This window comes from Lissotriton vulgaris, chromosome 7, assembly GCF_964263255.1.
Source record: "Lissotriton vulgaris chromosome 7, aLisVul1.2, whole genome shotgun sequence".
Taxonomy (NCBI): Eukaryota; Metazoa; Chordata; class Amphibia; order Caudata; family Salamandridae; genus Lissotriton; species Lissotriton vulgaris.
Genome location: NC_141695.1, coordinates 593,879,322 through 593,897,974, shown reverse-complemented (window position 1 = coordinate 593,897,974; position 18,653 = coordinate 593,879,322). Strand labels below are relative to the sequence as shown.

At 49.0% G+C, this 18,653-nt stretch overlaps 1 protein-coding gene across 1 annotated transcript in view; it reads right to left on the bottom strand.

Annotated features, from left to right (window-relative positions):
* QRICH2 (glutamine rich 2) overlaps window positions 1-13,743 on the bottom strand; it is a 433,653-nt gene extending 419,910 nt beyond the window's left edge. Inside the window, exon 1 of the mRNA XM_086930698.1 lies at window positions 13,217-13,743. Within this exon, the coding sequence (XP_086786824.1) occupies window positions 13,217-13,648 (432 nt within the window). The 5' untranslated portion in view covers window positions 13,649-13,743. The remainder of the gene's footprint in view (window positions 1-13,216) is intronic.
* Window positions 13,744-18,653: the final 4,910 nt, after the last annotated feature.

Below are 18,653 nucleotides of genomic sequence, written 5' to 3'. Positions count from 1 at the left end.
CTGATGTGAGTCAGAGTTCGAATGCTGACACCAAGGACAAGTAAAGATAACTTCATGGCTGTTTTCTCCAGAAAGTCTAACTGCTGATAGCTTTTGTGTTCCTCTTATACAAAGCATAAGGGAAAGGCCTGGATCAGTTAGATTTATAGAGTATCCCTTGTAGAAAGTATCTAGTGGAGTAAATAGTATTCATTGTTTATGTCTTGTTGCCTTTGTGTGTCCTGTTATTATTTGTTAACTGCGTCTGAAGTTGTTGAAGAGGTTTCAACAGTGGTATTGTGTGCCTATTATTGTCTTAATGAAAGATATCTACATGTTGGTAATTGCATGAGTGTGCAAGGCTAGAGGATATGGAATGTTAGGGAATTGGAATAAAAGTCAGTTAAGGACAGAGCAACCATCCGAACATTTGTGACTAACTGTCGCTGCATATGTCTTCCTTCAATAAACGTAACTTACCACTTTTCTGTAACACAGTTTCCTTATGACAAGTGCGAAAGACGTGACATATGAACTGCACAAAATGGGCCTTATTGAGAGTCACATAAATACAGACCCAATTCATACTGCCTGAGAAAAAAGAGTCAATCTACCTCAGGGCCAGGTATATAACTCCCATCTACTGAAGTCTGTGAAGCAACATTGGATTGTCAACTATGCCAATAGCTAGATGGAATAGTTTCTTACCTGTAACTCCAGTTCTCTTGTAGGGGTATTTCCGTGATAGTCATAATCATGTGGAATAGTCCCGCCCATGTATGTGAACCCAAGAGCACTTCATTAGCTATATCTTCTTTAAGTTGTCATCTTCTGCCTTTCTTTAAAAAGGCCTGCATAGACACTTAAGAGATAAAGAGACAATAAGGCAGCCCAACTAACTAGACTACACTGGCCATTACTTCATATTGAATTGAAAAAAGATAGCCAGTTAACTTTTAAATTTTAGCAATTTTACTGAGTTTCAACACATAGAAAACTCCCCTTCACAAAACTCCTTTTTTCATGACAGAGATAAAAGGGTTGGACAGAGAAGCCTCCATAAGCTACCATTTTGTGTCTGCAAATGGATACCGTGCCTTTAAGAGTCTCCAGAGACCCCCGGTATCCCATGATGCACAGCCAGAGGCAGTTACTTTCAGTTCTTTTTGAAGGCGTAGAGTAGCAATGCCTGCTGAGTCCTGGGTACGTCTGTTTCTGCCACTGGGGAGGCGGGAGGGTTGCTTATGACTATCACGGAAATACCCTTACAAGAGAACTGGAGTTAAAGGTAAGAAACTATTCCTTCTCTTGTAGGGGATTTCTGTCTATAGTCATAATCATGTGAATAGATTAGCAAGCCCATCCCAAAAAACAACTCCCCAGCGGTGGAATAAACAGAGAATAACCTCACTATTATACAAACAGATTCCGAAGTGGAACCTGCCCAACCTGAGCATCTGCCCTAGCATCAGTGTCTAGGCAGTAGTGCTTAGTAAATGTAGGGACTAACTTCTAAGTGACAGCCTTACAGATTTTCGAAATAGGTATGTTATGAAGTAAAGCCGCTGTAGCAGCTTTACCTTTGGTAGAGTGAGCCCTAGGCTTACTAACAAAAGTCTTGTTAGCTTTCTGGTAACACAGCTGAGTACAGGAAACAATCCACCTAGAAATGGATTGTTGGGAGGTAGCTAGACCAGTCCGGACCGAGACAAAGTTTACACATAACTGGTCTGATCTAAGAATATCCATAGTCTTGTCCAAATAGAACTTCAAGACCCTTCTGACATCAAGGGAATGAAGTGACCTCTCAGCAGGAGAAGAGGGATTCTGAAAAAATTTAGGCAATGTAATAGTTTGATTCACATGAAAATCTGAAACTACTGTAGGGAGGAACTTAGACTGAATACTCATAACTACCTTAGAGGAATGAAAACTGTATATGGCTCTTGACAACAGAGTGCCTGAAGTTCGCTAACCTGCGGGCAGAATTTATGACCACAAGAAAAGCCATCTTCCAAGACAGATGCTGAAGAGAAGCCTTATGAATGGGTTCAAACAGTTCCCTCATCAGTCGAGAAAGAACAATATTGAGCTCCCAAGGAGGCGAAGGATGCCTAATGGGAGGAAACACTTTTTTCAATCCTTCAAGAAAATCTCTGATGACTGGGAATTTAAAAAAGGAAGTTTGTGAAGGATATTTCCTATAATCAGTTAAAGTTGTCAAGTGAACATTAATCAAATGTAACTGAAAGCCAGAATGAGCTAAGTGTAGCAAGTAAGGAAGGATGACATCTTCCTTGCAGGAGGTAGGATCCACATTCTTAGACGCACACCAGATGCAAAATCTCTTCCATTTATATGCGTGTAGATGGCCGTTCAGCCTCCTTCAATATCTCCATGCGGTCCCGAGGGAGATTTAAATGTCTGTACTGTACTAACTCAGGAGCCATGCTGCCAAATTCAAGGACGAGAGGTTGGGTGCACCATCTGTCCACCGAACCTCGTTAGAAGATCCCGGCATGGAAGACGGAGATGTGGCAGGAGAGACCAGTGGAGTAGGTCTGTGAACCACCACTGACGGGGCCCCTCCGGAACAATGAGGATCATCTTGGCCCGTGATTGTGAGAGCTTGATCAGTACTGTCGGGACCAGGGGAATTAGAGGAAAAGCGTAGAGAAAGCCACCTGACCAGTTGATCCACAGTTAATTCCCCAGAGTTCCCGGTTGGTAAAACCTGGAAGCAAAGTTGCAGCATTTGCTGTTTTCCGCGGTAGCGAACAGTTCGACCTCTGGAGCACCCCATCTTCCGAAGATGTCTCTTACCACATCGTTGTTTAAGACTCATTCATGATTTTCTTGAATGAGTCTGCTGAGCCCGTCCCCCTGAGCAGTTTGAACACCTGGGAGGTGAGTTGCTGTGATAGTCTCGTTCCTGGCCAATAGCCATTTCCAGATGGCCTGGGCTACCCGAGATAATGTTTGAGATCTCGAGCCCCCCTGCTTGTTGAGATAGAACATTGTTGTCTTATTGTCCATCTGGACAAGCAGGGAACTGGTGTGAAGTAACGGCTGGAATGCATTCGGTGCCAAATGAACGGCTCAAAATTCCGGGAAGTTGATGTGGTATGTGGCCTCCTTCCGGAACCACGTGCCCTGTAGCTGAAGGTGGTCGGAATGCGCACCCTTTCCGTGGAGAGACGCATCCGTCACTATGGTTTGCATCTGTATCTCCTTGTGGAAGGGAATCCCCCGTAGGGGGTTGCGGGGAGAACACCACCATCGGATGGACTTGAGGGCCTACTGCGACAGCTGAATCCTGTCTTCCCAATCTTCTAGTTTCTGGTCCCACTGGTCCTCCAGACATTCTTGCAGGGGTATCATATGGAGGAATTCATTTAGAGTGAGGAAGATACAGGAGGCCATGGAGCCCAGGATAGAAGATACCACCCTCACCGTTGGGGAGGGCATTGTCATGAGAGCCTGAGCCTTTTGAAGGATCGATAAGCATCTCTCCTCCGAAGGACACACGTTTGCTGTGCGAGTATCAATGGTGGCTCCCAGGTACTGTAGACATTGGACAGGAGTCAAGACAGAGTTTGTGAGGTTGATGTGGAGACCCAAACAAAGAAGGAGATTGGAAGTCCAATTGAAATGCAGTTGCACTTCCTGAGACGTAGCTGCCTTGATCAGCCAGTCGTCTAGATATGGGTAACTGAACACCTTGTTGTTCCTTAGATGTGCAGCAACTACGGCCATGCATTTGGAAAATGTCCAGGGTGCAGACTTCGGGCTGAAGGAAAGCACAGAGTATTGATAGTGGTTGCTGCCTACGGTGAATCGCAGGAACTTGCGATGTTTACTCGATATGGGCATGTCAAGAGTCAAGTCAAGTCAAGAGATTTATATAGCGCGCTACATACCCATATGGTCTCAAGGCGCTAGAGGAAGGGTGGGGAATTACTTGTCGAATATCCAAGTTTTAAGTTGTTTTCTGAATGCTAGGTGGTTCTGAGTAAGGCGAAGGTGAGTGGGAAGTGAGTTCCAGGTTTTAGCTGCCAGGTAGGAGAAGGATCTACCTCCCATGGTGGTTTTGTTGATGCGAGGTACAGTGGCAAGCGCTTGGTTGGAGGATTGTAGCTGACGGGAGGGGGTGTAGAAGGACAGTCGTGTGTTGAGGCATTCGGGTCCAAGTTCGTAAAGTGCTTTGTGTGCGTGGGTTAGGAGGCGGAAGGTAATCCTCTTATTTACGGGGAGCCAGAGGAGGTTTTTCAGGTGACCAGAGATGTGTTCTTTACGCGGGATGTCTAGTATGAGCCTGGCTGAAGCGTTCTGGATGCGTTGGAGTTTTTTCTGGAGTTTTGCGGTGGTACCGGCGTATAGTGTGTTTCCGTAGTCCAGGCGGCTCGTAACCAGTGGGTGGGTGACCGTTTTTCTAGTTTCGGTGGGGATCCAGCGAAATGTTTTTTTGAGCATGCGAAGAATGTTGAAGCAAGAAGATGAAACCGCGTTGACTTGTCTGGTCATCGAGAGTGAGGAGTCCAAGATGACGCCCAGGTTCCGTGCGTGGTCCGTCGGGATGGGTGCTTTTCCAAGGGCTTCTGGCCACCAAGAGTCATCCCAGGCGGAGGGGGAGGTGCCTAAGATGAGGACTTCTGTTTTGTCTGAGTTCAGTTTCAGACGGCTGTGCTTCATCCACTCGGCTACTTCTTTCATTGCTTCGTGTAAGTTGGTTTTGGCGGTGTTAGGGTCTTTGGTGAGTGATAGGATCAGTTGAGTGTCATCCGCGTAGGAGATGATGTTGAGATTGTGTTGGCGAGCGATGGCCGCAAGGGGGCTCATGTATACGTTGAAGAGGGTGGGGCTGAGTGACGATCCTTGAGGCACGCCGCAGATGACTTCAGAGGCCTCTGACTTGAATGGTGGGAGGCGGACTCTCTGGGTTCTTCCGGTGAGGAACGAGGTGATCCATTCCAGTGCTTTTCCTTGGATTCCTACGTCTCTGAGGCGCTGTAGAAGGGTGCTATGGCAGACTGTGTCGAAAGCAGCGGAGAGGTCGAGGAGGATGAGGGCGACTGTGTCTCCATTGTCCAGTAGAGTACGAATGTCGTCTGTTGCTGCGATAAGTGCGGTCTCAGTGCTGTGTTTGGCTCGGAAGCCGGACTGTGAGGGGTCGAGGGATTTGTTGGCTTCGAGGAAGGAGGCGAGTTGGTTGTTGACAGCTTTCTCGATGACTTTGGCCGGGAATGGAAGAAGCGAGATGGGGCGGTAGTTTTTGAGTTCGGTGGGGTCAGCTGTGGGTTTTTTCAGAAGGGCGCTGAGTTCTGCGTGTTTCCAGCTTTCCGGGAAGGTGGCGGAGTTGAGGGAGCAGTTGATGACATCTCGGAGGTGTGGTGCTATGATGGAGTCTGCTTTGTTGAAGATGTGGTGAGGGCATGGGTCAGTTGGGGATCCTGAGTGGATGGAGTTCATCAGGCAGATGGTGTCCTCAGTGGAGATTGGGTTCCAGTCATTAAGGATGTTCAAGGGGGATGAAGGTCCTGCAGAAGGTTGGGTGGGTTGGTCTTCGGGTCGGTTGTCGAAGCTGTTGTGGATGTCTGCGATTTTGTTGTGGAAGAAGGAGGCTAGGGAGTCGCAGAGGGCTTGAGAGGGAGTGATGTCGTTGGAGTTGGCTGATGGGTTGGTAAATTCTTTGACGATGTTGAATAATTCCTTGCTGTTGTGGGCGTTGTTATCTAGACGGTCTTTGAATGCGGCTTTCTTGGCAGACCGGATTAGTTGGTGGTGTATGCGGGTGGCGTTTTTGAAGGCGTCCCTGGTGCTGGTGTTTGGGTCTTTTTTCCAGGCCTTCTCGAGGGAGCGACAGTGTTTCTTCGATTTCTTAAGATCATCGTTGAACCAGGAGGCGTTTTTGCTGCCTGGTTTGCTTTGACGTTTTTTCAACGGTGCTAGGATGTCGGCGCTGTTGGATATCCATTGGGTGAGGTTAATGGCTGCTTGGTCGGGGTTTGAGGAGTGGACAGGGAGGTTTTGAAGAAGCGATGAGGAGATCTGGTCGATGGTGATTTTGTTCCAGTTTCTTCGCATGGTGGGTTGAGGATGGTTGTGGATTGTGGTCTTATTGTATGTGAAGTGAACGCAGCTGTGGTCCGTCCAGTGAAGAGCTGTGGTGTGACTGAAGGAGACATGTTTGCTGGAAGTGAAGATAGGGTCGAGTGTGTGACCTGCAATGTGGGTGGGGGTATTGACCAGTTGTTTGAGTCCGAGGTTGGCAAGATTGTCCAGAAGGGTGGTGGCGCTGCGGTCGTTGTTCTTTTCCAGGTGAAAGTTGAGGTCTCCCAATAGAATGTAGTCCTCAGAGGGGAGGGCGTGTGGGGTGATAAAGTCAGTGATGTCGTCACTGAATTGTGCACGGGGTCCTGGAGGCCGGTAGAGGAGGGTGCCTCTGAGTGTGGTCTTGGGGTCGGTGTGGATCTGGAAGTGGAGGTGTTCAGCGCTGGCAAGGTTGACGTCCGAGCTGGTTGAGATGCGGATGGAGTTCTTATGGACGATAACGATGCCTCCTCCCGTTTGCTCGATGCGGTCCTTACGGAGGATTTTGTATCCTTCCGGGATGGCAATGGTGATGTCTGGGGCTGAAGAGGCATTCATCCATGTTTCTGTTAGGAAGGCGACGTCCGGTGAGATGGTGTCGAGTAGATTCCAGAGGTCGATGGCGTGTCTGTGGACCGAGCGGGTGTTGAGCAGGATGCATTGTAGGTGGTTGGTGTCAGGTCTCTGATTGGTGTTGGTGGATGAGGAGCTGGTTTTGGTGCCGTCGAACTTGCAGGAGTTGCAAGAGAAGGGTCCATGGGTGAGTCCAGGAGCGGCTTGGACGCAGTTGGGGGAGCGGCCGGGGTTAAGGGCTAGGAGGGTGGAGGCGTCGTAAGTAATGCGGGAGGGCAGGGCATTGCGAGGGCCAGGGGGTCTGGCGCAGGGCGCGGACCAGGCGCGGACGGGCGTAGACGGGCTTACCTTTGGCTTACCTTCAGCGCGACCGCTGCGCGTAACCGCTGCGCGCAAATGCATCTGTCATATGTGGATGGTAGAAGGGGAGGGGCGAGGGCGGGTCAGCTGGGAAGGCGGGAGCGGGGCGGAGACTCGTGCTGGGCGAAATATGCGCCTTGCAGATCTATTTTGCATAGCCAGTCTCTCTGATGAAGCGGAGGGTAGATTTGATGCAAGGACAACATTCAAAACTTTTCTCTGCTAAACCATTTGTTCGCATGTAGCAAGTCGAGATTGGTCTGAACTTGTTCTTGTCTTTCTTGCAGACTAGAAAGAACCGAGAATACAGTCTTGTTCCCCTCTGTGCAAGAGGAACAGGTTCTATCACCCTTTTCTGTAAGAGGATGTTGGCTTCTCCCTGTAACTGTCGTAGCATGTAGAGTGAGCGAGTTGGAGGGATCGATGGAGGAGGGCTTGTGAAAAGTAGCGAGTATCCATTGCGAACAATATTCAGCACCCAATTGTCCTGAGTTATTTTCTGCCATTCTGCCAGGTAAATTTGAATGCTTCCCCCCACCGGAGTGGGTAACAGAAGAGGGGGAAATAACCCTTCAGGGCTTGGAACCAGCAGGGGTCTTGTTCCCTTGTGCAAACTGCTGGTTGGACCATCCATGCGACTGGCGTTTCTGAAACGGCTGAAAAGACCACTGAAACTGCTGTTGTTGATTGAACTGATGGCCTTGAAGTCGTTGGAACCTCTGGGAGAAATAACGCGGTTGGAATGGGCGGAAGGCTTTGTGATGTTCTTTAGGCTTCTCAAGACCTACAGCCTTTAAAGTCTACATTTCCGTCTTCATGCGGGCCATCTCTTCATCCGCATGGGAACCAAAGAGGGTCGTGCCAGAGAATGGTAGATTAGAGATGTGATGTTGCGCCTCCAGCTTCAGTGAGGTAAGACAAAGCCAGGAATGCCTCCGGAGAGCAACCCCATGGCAATACCCGTGGGCTGACAGGAGCGAAGTATCCGCTGCAGAACTGATGATTTGATTTGAAACCATCAGTCCTTCATTCAATATCTCCTGAAAATCCTCCTGCTTGTCCCTGGGCAGGAGGTCCACCAACTGTAGAAGCAACTCCCACAGGGATCGGTCATACCGGCCCTGCAAGGCAGTAGAGCTGGCCGCTTCATGGATGTAGCTGCGGTGTTGCAGACCTTTGTTCTCACTGAATCCAGCTTACTGCTTTCCTTATCAGGTGGTACCGTGGAACTCGAAGCCGTAGCATGCTGTTTCTTTGCCGCCACCACGATGACCAAGTCCGAGCTGGGGTCCATTTAGAGGAAGACAGGATCCGAATCAGGTGGGTGGTATTTCTTCTGTAGCCTAGAAGGCGCGGATTTTAGAGAAGATGGTGTCAAGGACAGTTCCATAGCAGGTTCCAATAAACTAGGGACCAACGGAAGCAAGGGACGAGATGCTTGTCTCTGCTGGAGAGTTTCAAATATAACTGAAGTCAATGGCATAGGTTAGCCAAGGGAATATTACGTTTTGACGCCCCTCTGACCAGAACCTCCTGAAAGGTGGTGATATCATCAATGGGAGACACTCTTTGAGGAGGAGAGTTCGTTAGAGTAGGCGAGTACTTCCCCGTACTCGTGGAAGTCGTGTCCCTGGTATGCCGGGAGCAAGATCTCTCGTAGTGATGGCGATGAGATCACGTGGAAGACCAGCGGTAGCTACGGGAACGATGTCTCGCCTGAGACCGTGACCTTGGTCTTCGAGGCTCTGAAGGCCGCGTGGGCTTAGGAGCTGTGGGCCCAGGCTGAGGCAAAGAAGGAAGCGGAGAATAAACCGGAGGAGGAGGGGGAGGAGGATGAGGAGAAGGAGGAGGAGGAGGCAGTGGTGGTGGAGGAGTTGAAGGCAGGTCCACCGGTTGATGAGGAGCAGGAGGCGTTATTGACTGAGAATAGGTACGGAAGTATTCCGAATCTGCAGAAGAGACCAGCCTCCTCTGTTTTTGAGCTGGTTGCGAAGAAGGCGCCCTGGACTCAACTACAGACCTCCCCCTCAACATCGATCTACTGCTCGACGGCGAACGGCGACATCATCTGAACTATGAACTCCCTGTCGACGTAGACAGGCTCACTACGGAGTGAGTCCCGGAATGGTACCTCGAAGTCAAACGTCGGTGAGGACTCCTCGACGTTGACCTTCTCTTCGACCTTCTCCTCGACGTCGACCTTCTCGTAGACGTCGGCGGTGTCGCATCGACGGCGACCACCGGTGCCCCCGTAACTCCGATCGACGATGATGATGCATCGACAACGATCTGCGTTGATGAGTCGACATTGAACGTGGAGACATCCGCAATGGCGATCTCGGCCGAGATCGCGTCGTCCTTCTCCTCGACGTGGAGCATTGCCGTCGCTTTGACGGAGAGCATATCGTTGGTATACTTGCTCTCTACGTCGTTGCCGTCATCTTTGACGTCGACCGGGACCGGCGTCATTTTTTCGCTATTTTTTGACTGGAGAGCCCCCCACGAGGTCGAAGCATGGGTTTTGGCAGAAGACTTACCCTCTCCTTGCCCAGAGGCTGTAGATGATGCCTTCTGTCTTCGCTTCTCCAACCCTTGGAGTCAAATCTTCTCCCTGTCGCGCAGGGTGCTTCTAGAAAAGGTTTTGCAGATAGAGCAGGTGTCAGGCATATGAGAGACAGGCAGACACAGAATACAGACTCTGTGTGCATCCGATTTGGCCTTCTTCCTACCACAATCAGGATACTTGTCAAACAGAGAAGGCATTATGACAAGAAAACTGTAGAAAATCTGCCAAAAAAGGACAGCAGAAGGTAGATACAGGCCAAAGACGTTGAGTGAAGTTGCAAAAATTCCAATACTGAAGTACATTCTGAAGAAAATACCAAAATAGGTAGAGCTCGATGCTCCAGGGTCCTGCTAGCAGGAGCCGGAAAAAAGAACTGAAAGTAACTGCCTCTGGCTGTGCATCATGGGATACCGGGGGTCTACGGAGACTCTTAAAGGCACGGTATCCATTTGCAGACACATAGTGGCAGCCTATAGGGTCTTCACTGTCCAACCCTTTCATCTCTGTCATGAAAAAAGGAGTTTTGTGAAGGGGAAATTGCTACATTTAAAAGTTAACTGGCTATCTTTTTCCACTTCAAGATGAAGGGATGGCAGGTGTAGCGTAGTTAGTTAGGCTGCATTATTGTCTCTTTATCTCTTAAGTGTCTATGCAGGCCTTCCTGAAAAAAGGCAGAAGATGACAACTTAAGAAGGTATATCTAATGAAGTGCTCCGGGGTACACGCACATGGGTGGGACTATTCCACATGATTATAACTATACACGGAAATCCCCTACAAGAGAACTAAATGTATCAGGGCATCCCGTGAGCTGGACGGAAACAGTACTGGCCACATCAAAAACAGCAGTCTTCTGCAGAAATGAGGAGAACTGTTGAACTTTTACAAGATTTTACTTTGAAGGGGAAGAAAAGAGCCAGGTCTGCAATTTTTCATATCTTTAGGGTCAGCACTGGGTTTTTAAGAAAAAGGTACTTGGGATTGTGGCCAAGTAGTAATTGAATTTCTCACAGAACAAAGGAGCAAACCTTTGTTAAGATACATAGGGAAATGTATCCTGCAAAGACTGTTTAACAACTTAAGGAAACTAACAACAGACTTCTATCTTTTTTTTAGTGCTTCAATGGGTTAGGTCTCTGTTGCTTCTAGGTGTACACTAGATACCATACTCTCTGGTGGACGACACCTAGCTCCGTTATTCACTTTTTTACTGTCTCAACCGTCTGACCACTCCTAAAACGCTGATATGCGTGGCTGCATCAACTCTCACACTCTCCACAACACATCATTCTTGTATGCAGCGACATTCGTTGCCATCTTTGAAGTACATCTTTCAGGTTCTTGCAGCTGACCAAACTCCTCCTAGGCCAAACTACATTTTACACCCAATAAAACAAGTAGTCCAAAAGTGTCTCAGGAATCTGACGTAAATCTGAGAGCTTCAGTGTCTCGTTAGGAGTATGAAGCGCTATATAAAAGCTGCAATACAATGGTTGATGCATTTGGGATTGGCATGGCGATGAGCTGTAGCATACAAAGGAGTTTCAGATGATTCTCTACTGAAATGTTGTGGTGTACATCAGTTTACTCAGGGGGTTTTTAATGTATATAATATGCTGGTGAAGTTAGAAAAAGTAAACAATATTATGCACGCAATAGTTGTTACTTTTCAGTAATATGTCTGAAGGTGCGCAAATGAATGAATTACTACAATCCTGCATTCATCGTAGTTGTAACTGCACAGAGGTAACACCTTGCATGCCCCCCCAGGAGTAAGACAGCCTCCCTGCACGGCGCTTTATCTCCAGCTGCTCTAACCAGCTGCTCACACAGTGCCATCAGGACACCAACTACATTACAGGTGCCATGCTGAAGCATGAATGTATACGGAAATACAAGGAGACACTGACAAACATAAGCCAACCTGTGATCCAGGTCACAACACATAACGTCATGTTCTCGTCTACACACTCCAGTGTATGCTCCTTATCTCTCTCTCTCTCTCTCATGTCTCTTTTCCCCCTCTCTGGCTCCTTCCTATGCTGTCCCCAGTAGAGAACTGAAGCGGACAGTGTCAAGAACGGTGTATGTAACGTGTCTGACATAATAATATCAAAAGCAACGAAACCCCCGCTTTTATGTCACTTTTACCCCAATAATGAATTGCATCATGAGCGTGTCCACACATTCAACTTCTGTTTTCAATGATGTTTGCTTCCTGACTCACTGCCTTATTTACATCCATAAACAGGGCCAGCATTTCAGAAACTAAGGGCCATATGTATCAAAGAGTTTTACCCATTCTGTGTCTATGGTAAAATATGTTCATGCATATGGGCCAAAAGGTTTAACTAAAACGGGGCAGTATCAGCAGTGACCAGTAGGGCTGCTATACTGTCAATAATACATTGTTTTTTAAGTAGAACCTAAACCAGGTGTTAGTCGTTTCTAAGGTATATAAAATAGCAGGTGGTATTGCTACCCATTTTAGTGGTACTCAGTTTCAACTTTGGCACGTAAAAAATCGAGTTGGCCACACCAAAATCAAAACTCGTGACTTGCAGATTAAACTAGATGTCAGAGGCAGATGCTTAACTCACTGAGTCGAGCTCCTGGAACCTATGGGCCGTACAAAGAACTTTCAGGAAGACAACTGTACTAAATGTGGCACTGGAATAGCCTTTCACTTAAAGCAGGGCTTGTATGCTGTTGATAGAACAGCATTGGTACTTTTTATCCAGACTGCTATTCTATGCTATGTGGAGTGGTGTGGCTCACTGGTTAGAGGCGGCAGGCCCGGAAGCAGGAGTCGGCCCGGGACCAGGGTTCAATTCCTGACGCAGCAGGGTCCTGGACCAGGGTCAATAGACATGATAATTCTCGCCTAGGTGCCTACTCTAATCAGGGTTCCCACTTGGCAACTCTGGGCATTAGCTTGCCTAATCTCCACAATGGCCCCATCAACGCCGGGGATGTCTAGCTCCACCTTGGGGACTCCCAGTAGGGACCATCCCACAGGGAAAGCCAGGATGGGTTCCCCAGCGGTATACCGCGCCAGGATACTCCGGTAGTAATTGTGCGTGTTACAAAACAGCATATATATATATATATATATTCTATTATAGCCAGCACGAGCCCATTTTAGCCCGGCTACAATACCTTTAATATGCAGCACAGGACATTTAACAGGGCTGCTGTACTTTATGTAACTCTGCAGCAATACTTTATAATGGACTGGTAGTCCTTTCATGGGATAACATTGTCTCAGAAAGGCTGCTATATTTGTAACAGGACAACACAAGCATACCTTCCCATACGCAGCTACTCAGAGGAAGGCAGTTGCCCATCTTTTCTTATTCAGGTTTCAGCCCCACCCACCATAACTACCTCTCCAGGACCTGTGCTTTGGTGGTCCCTTTGAACTCTCCTTCACATCCTTACCATACATGCCCGACACATGGGGGCCAGCAATGAACTCACCCCACATCTAATCAGTTACCCCAGCACAGTCTAACCTACATCGACCACCATCAGGTGGTCATCTGTGGTTTCACTAATATGGCCTGATCCCAAAAGACAACCTCTGGTGGCCAACGCTAATCTCGGGATAACATTACAGCAAAGGAAAGGGACCTGGAAGCATTTTACCTTGTTGATGCCATCCTCGTTGGTCTCAATCTTCTTCTTCATCTGCATCATCTGCCACATGTCGGCCACCGGATTTGCTACAGGAGCTTCGCTTGTCTTGCTGCGCTCCATCAGTTCAGTGCCTGTGGGCAGGTGGTTGAGCACCTCCATCTGCTTCTCGATGTTCTGGACTTTCTTCTCCAGTTGGTGATAGACCGATGCCACCTTTGGTGAGGGGGCCTCTTTGCCAGGCAATGGTAGGGCAGCTTTGGATGGCACAGCAGTAGGAGCCTTGCTGTCTTCCTCACTGATCTCAGCCTGCACGTCCTGGATGTTGAGCTGCTTGATGATGGCGTGGAGCAGTGTGTGGAGGGCGTTAAAGTTCACCGCGCCCACCTCAGGTGTGCCAATGGATAGGTTGGCCAGATCGAAGAGGCTCACCTTTGACGGCATGTTGCACCAACCCTACCACTCTGCTTGCATGCACAAGCTGCACTCGGAAGTGTAAGACGGGTTCAAATTGTTATGGTTTAAATGAGGTCTGGACGCTAAACTGCACTCTTAAATGCATGCTGAAAACTTAGCTTCAGGCTTCAGTGCATGCCCTACGCTCGAGTGCTTACCTAAATGCAGGGTTCGCTGTATCTGTCTATCTCCAATTCAATACATGAATGCGTTGTATTTTTCTGTACTAAAGCCTTATCAAAGTTCCCAAAACAAAGACTTTTGACGCGCCATGTTTGTAGGACAAATCTGCATTTGGAGCGGTGAATGCCCACGCAGATGACCTACGAATTAATGCCTTTCTTGCTGGTTCCTCATAGAACGGTTTGGGACGTCTCTGCCTTACTGGCACCTGTCTATTAATAATGTGACTTTCTTTCCCGCCAATGCTTTCCCTTCTGAATCTGACCTGATTCGTTGTCGGTCCTAAGTGCCTGATGGTCTCTACCCACCAATGCCCAATGGCCCTAGTGATCCCGGTTTTGGTGCCTTCTGCCCTCGTTCGCCCTGCCCCGCCTCTCAATGCCCGCTGATCCCGGCAGTCTACCAGCTTTGCATGTCTCCAATCATTACTTTCTCGTGGCACTTAGTGCTATCACTACTGCCCCTGGCCTCTTGAGCATCAGCCCTCGGAACTCCTCCTAAATCCTGCCTGGCAGCTGGTCCTTAGTACCTCCTGTTCCCCTCGCCTCTCCTAGCACTGCCTCGTGCTCCTCCCAGACCAGCCCCTCCGAGTGTCAGCCATCAAGGTCCCCGGACCCCCATCAGTGTCTCCGGCATCTGTCAGGGAAGCCCTGAAAATGCCCAGCTAAGATGCTACATAGCACCCCACCCCTCAACCACCCTTCACCGGTACAGACCCGCCCCCCGCCCTCAATAGGCTAGCTTCGTCGCCGTATGTCCTCCAATTGGTACAGGCGTGGCCCGGGGATTCCACGCTCGGATGTCTCAATAGCATCTGTGGTTGCTAGGGATGGACGGCTCACGGCTCATATGTTCCGCTGTTCTGTCACGCGCGTAAAAGGAAAAGTAGTGCCAAGTGTGTGAGGGTGTATGGAGGACGGGCGCGGGGTCCCTATTGTAAAGGGTGTGACATTAGAGGGATGTGTGTGTAGGCATACGGGCCCGAGAGGAGATAGTGCGAAAGTAAAGTATCTTCAGTCCAATGGACACTGCTGTCTCTACAGCTGACAGTATCAATGCGCTAGCTAGGTCGCTGCAGGCGCTTGCCCGAACATTTCTCATCTATGGGATCTGATGCGGGCGCAGCTGGATCTGAACTTCGGGGGTGAGGGGGGTTATAAAGAATCCCTGCCGGGGCCAGCTCGAGCGCTGGTGGTGGCCGTTGCGACCGTCTTTTTGTGGCGCACTCCTCCCCCATGTCTTTCTCCATGAATTCCCTCACTATCACTCTCCAACAGTGAACCTCGTCTGTCCATAGACTCTCTCTGGCATACATTGCATTGTGTTTTTTATACTGCTACTCATAGTTCACTCACACTCAGTTCTGTGATCTGCATACGTTGTTTGCAGCAGGCACAGGAACCCCCTTGATACTTTGCGCAGTGGTCGAAGTGGGGTGGGGCTATAATCAGAGGAGGCACTACCTGCCATATTTTTTTTTTTTTTTAGAAAAACAGTTTCCCTACTTTTTGTGAAGTGAAAACTGTCAGGGACGGTTAATTGCGAGAGCAGAAAAGCATCAGCAGAAGTGTGAGTAGGGTGACCAACTGGCATTGGTGCAAATTCAGGACGGTGAGTGTAAAATATTCAGGACGAAGGGTCAAAATTCAGGACACAAATTCAGGACAGAAGGTCAAAATTCAGGACAAAACTTTAGGACAATTGGATACGTTTTACAGACACATCAGAGGTCGCGCAGTAGTATATAAGTAAACCCAGCCATATCCAAACATTCAACCAGTTGCAAACTTAGCCATCATGTCTCCTTCCATCTATCATTTCACTCATCCATCCCTTCGTTCATCCTTTCACTCATCAATCCATTATCCATCCATCCACCCTTTCACCCTATACATCTGTACACTCATCCATCCACTCTTCTACCCATCCACCCATTCACTCATCCATCCAGCCATTTACCCTTTCACCCATCCAGCCATCCTTTCACTTATTCATCCATCCACCCAGCACCTCATCCTTCCACCCATCCACCCTTTCAGTTATCCATCCATCCATCCATCCTTTCAGTCATCCATCCATCCTCCCTTTCTCTCTCCATCGACCCTTTCACTTAGCAATCCTTCCCTCCATCCATCCATCTATCCATCCACCCTCCCATCCATCCATCTACTCATCCACTCATGAATCCATCCATTGACCCTATCACTCATCCATCCTTCCTCTCATCCATTTATCCTTTCACTCCTTCACTCATCTATTCATTTTTTTGTCCATCTACCCTTCCTTTCACTCACTCATCCATCCTTACATCCACCCTTTCACTCATCCGTTCATCCATTCACCCTTGCACTTATCAATTCATCAACCCATCCATCATTTCACTCATCCATCCACCCACTCACTCATCATCCACCTTTTAACTCATCCATCGTTTCACCTATCCATCCACCCTTTTACCCATCCAGCTACCCTTCCACCCATACATCCAGCTATTTACCTTTTCTCTCCTCCATCAAAGCAGAGACAGATCCACCACATGGGGGGACAGGAGCCATCACAGGCGCGGGGGGGGGGACAGGAGCCACCACATGGGGGGGACAGGAGCCATCACTGGGGGTGGGGCAGGAGCTATCCCAGGAGGGGGAACAGGATCCACCAGGGTGGGCACCGGAGTGGGCGTGCAGTATTCTAGTATCATGTTGGTCTCTTCCAGGGTGGGGTAGGGCTTTTCACCCCCTCCTGGACAAGACAACGAGAAGACAGGCTCTCTTTCCAAAATGGTACTTTTGCCATCTCCAACTGTGATGTACAGTACTTAAAGGAGATACTCCGAGAGAACTGATTTAACTGATTGTCCTCCATACTTTGTTAATCAGTGTGGGTGTGATTGTGCCATTTCTTTATTTTATTACATTATAGACTGCATGTTTGCAGAACCAAGGTTTGTTGAAACCACGTGCTGTCTCGGTGTAATGGGGCCTGTTCTAGGATGTTTGGGGCCCTGGGATGTGTGAGGACCCTCTAAATTGCAGAGACATGACGCATTCAGGGCTGTTTGCATGTGAATGGATGCCCCTGCTCCTGAAGCTGTTGCCCCTCCCTCTCAGTCACCTCCAAGCACCTCTTAACGGGTCATCAAGGGCTGAAGGTGTGACGTTTGCCATCCCGCTGCGACGCTTCAATGCTGCTACTAGGTATTACCGCTTGCATCGGAGTCTGTTAAAAACCCGACCCCAACAGCATCAGAGTCAAGAAGGGAGGTGGGTGGTTAAAATTACGGACAAATGCCGTCCGTTAAAGAATCCTTCACAGACAACGGACAGACGGCTGAAATTACGGACTGTCCGTGAAATTTACGGACGGTTGGTCACCCTGAGTGTGAGAAAGGGAGTCGCATGTGCTGTGAAACGAGGGAGGTGCAAAACCAACAGTTGATGGACAGAATGCAGAACAATGTCATACATTCACCCCAGTACAGAGATCTGGGCCTAAATCCATCGTTTTTTTGCACTCCACACCACCCCAGTTCAGACATGGCCATATGCAAATCAGCCTTGATCCTGTGCAACCGTTGATGGACAGAATGCAGAACAATGTTCGGGCTGGACTGTTCCCATGAGGCACAGGGTCAAGGCTGATTTGCATATGGCCATGTCTGAACTGGGGTGGTGTGGACAGTGGAGTGCAAAAAAACGATGGATTTAGGCCCAGATCTCTGTACTGGGGTGAATGTATGATATTGTTCTGCATTCTGTCCATCAATTGTTGTATTTGCATTTGTCACCCCGAGTGGGATGGGTATGCTCAGGCGTAAGTCCCTCGCTCTCCACACCACTGGAGTCAAGCTATCCTGGCTGAACACGGCTGATAGCCAGAAACCGGTCCTAGGATGCTTGATTCCGGTCCAGGAAAGACATGGCTTGGCAGTTCGGGCTAGACTGTTCCCATGAGGTACAGGGTCAAGGCTGATTTGCATATGACCATGTCTGAACTGGGGGGGTGTGGAGCAGTCGCGGCTGGTGATATTTGAAAGTGGCGGGGCGTGATGACAGTATCTATTCCCACTGCATGGCTCAGGGACGTTGCAGACCAGCCCGATGCAATACTGGTTCAGTGCTGGCCCCCGCGCCACAACCCAAGTCACTACGCTCAGCTCCCGGCCTCCCAACAGAAGCGTCCACCGGAGCTCAGTTTCAATCGCGTGACCTCTGAGTCCAGGGTGGGAAAAGCTAAGCATATTGGCATCTGACAGGCAACCACTGCCCGGTAACAGTGACACATTCCAGCAGGGCCTATTTAGTGCAGCACAAACACAAAGTCATTCAAGAGGCACAGAGAATGTCGGTTTGACACGGAGGGAAAGTGAGCATCAAAGGGCAGGAAACGGAGGGGGGCCTCCCGCTTCATGTGGAAAGGTCGGAAGACATTTCAGAGCCCAATCCATAATAAAACAACAGTCATAAGTCAATAAACCTAACTACTTACCTTAACCTTCCGGCTTCCCGCCTTCAAGTCAGCTCCGACTCCCGCCGCCGTTCTGTTCTTGAATTCGTCATCAGACTTGTCACGCAGGAAGCCAGGCAGCCTCCCTCCCCTCCGGCTCCACCACAGCACAGGGATGTGATTGGTTCGGCCGGCTGCCCCAACACCACGTCATTTCTCTGTATGCTGCAGCATACAGAGAACAGGGAGAGTGGGAGGGGTTACCCGAGGGCAGGGGGGAGCGGCTTTCCCCGCTGTTATTAATACAGTTAATACTGTCTGTTTGGACAGCCTCTCAGGCTGCCAAACAGACAGTATTAACAACAGT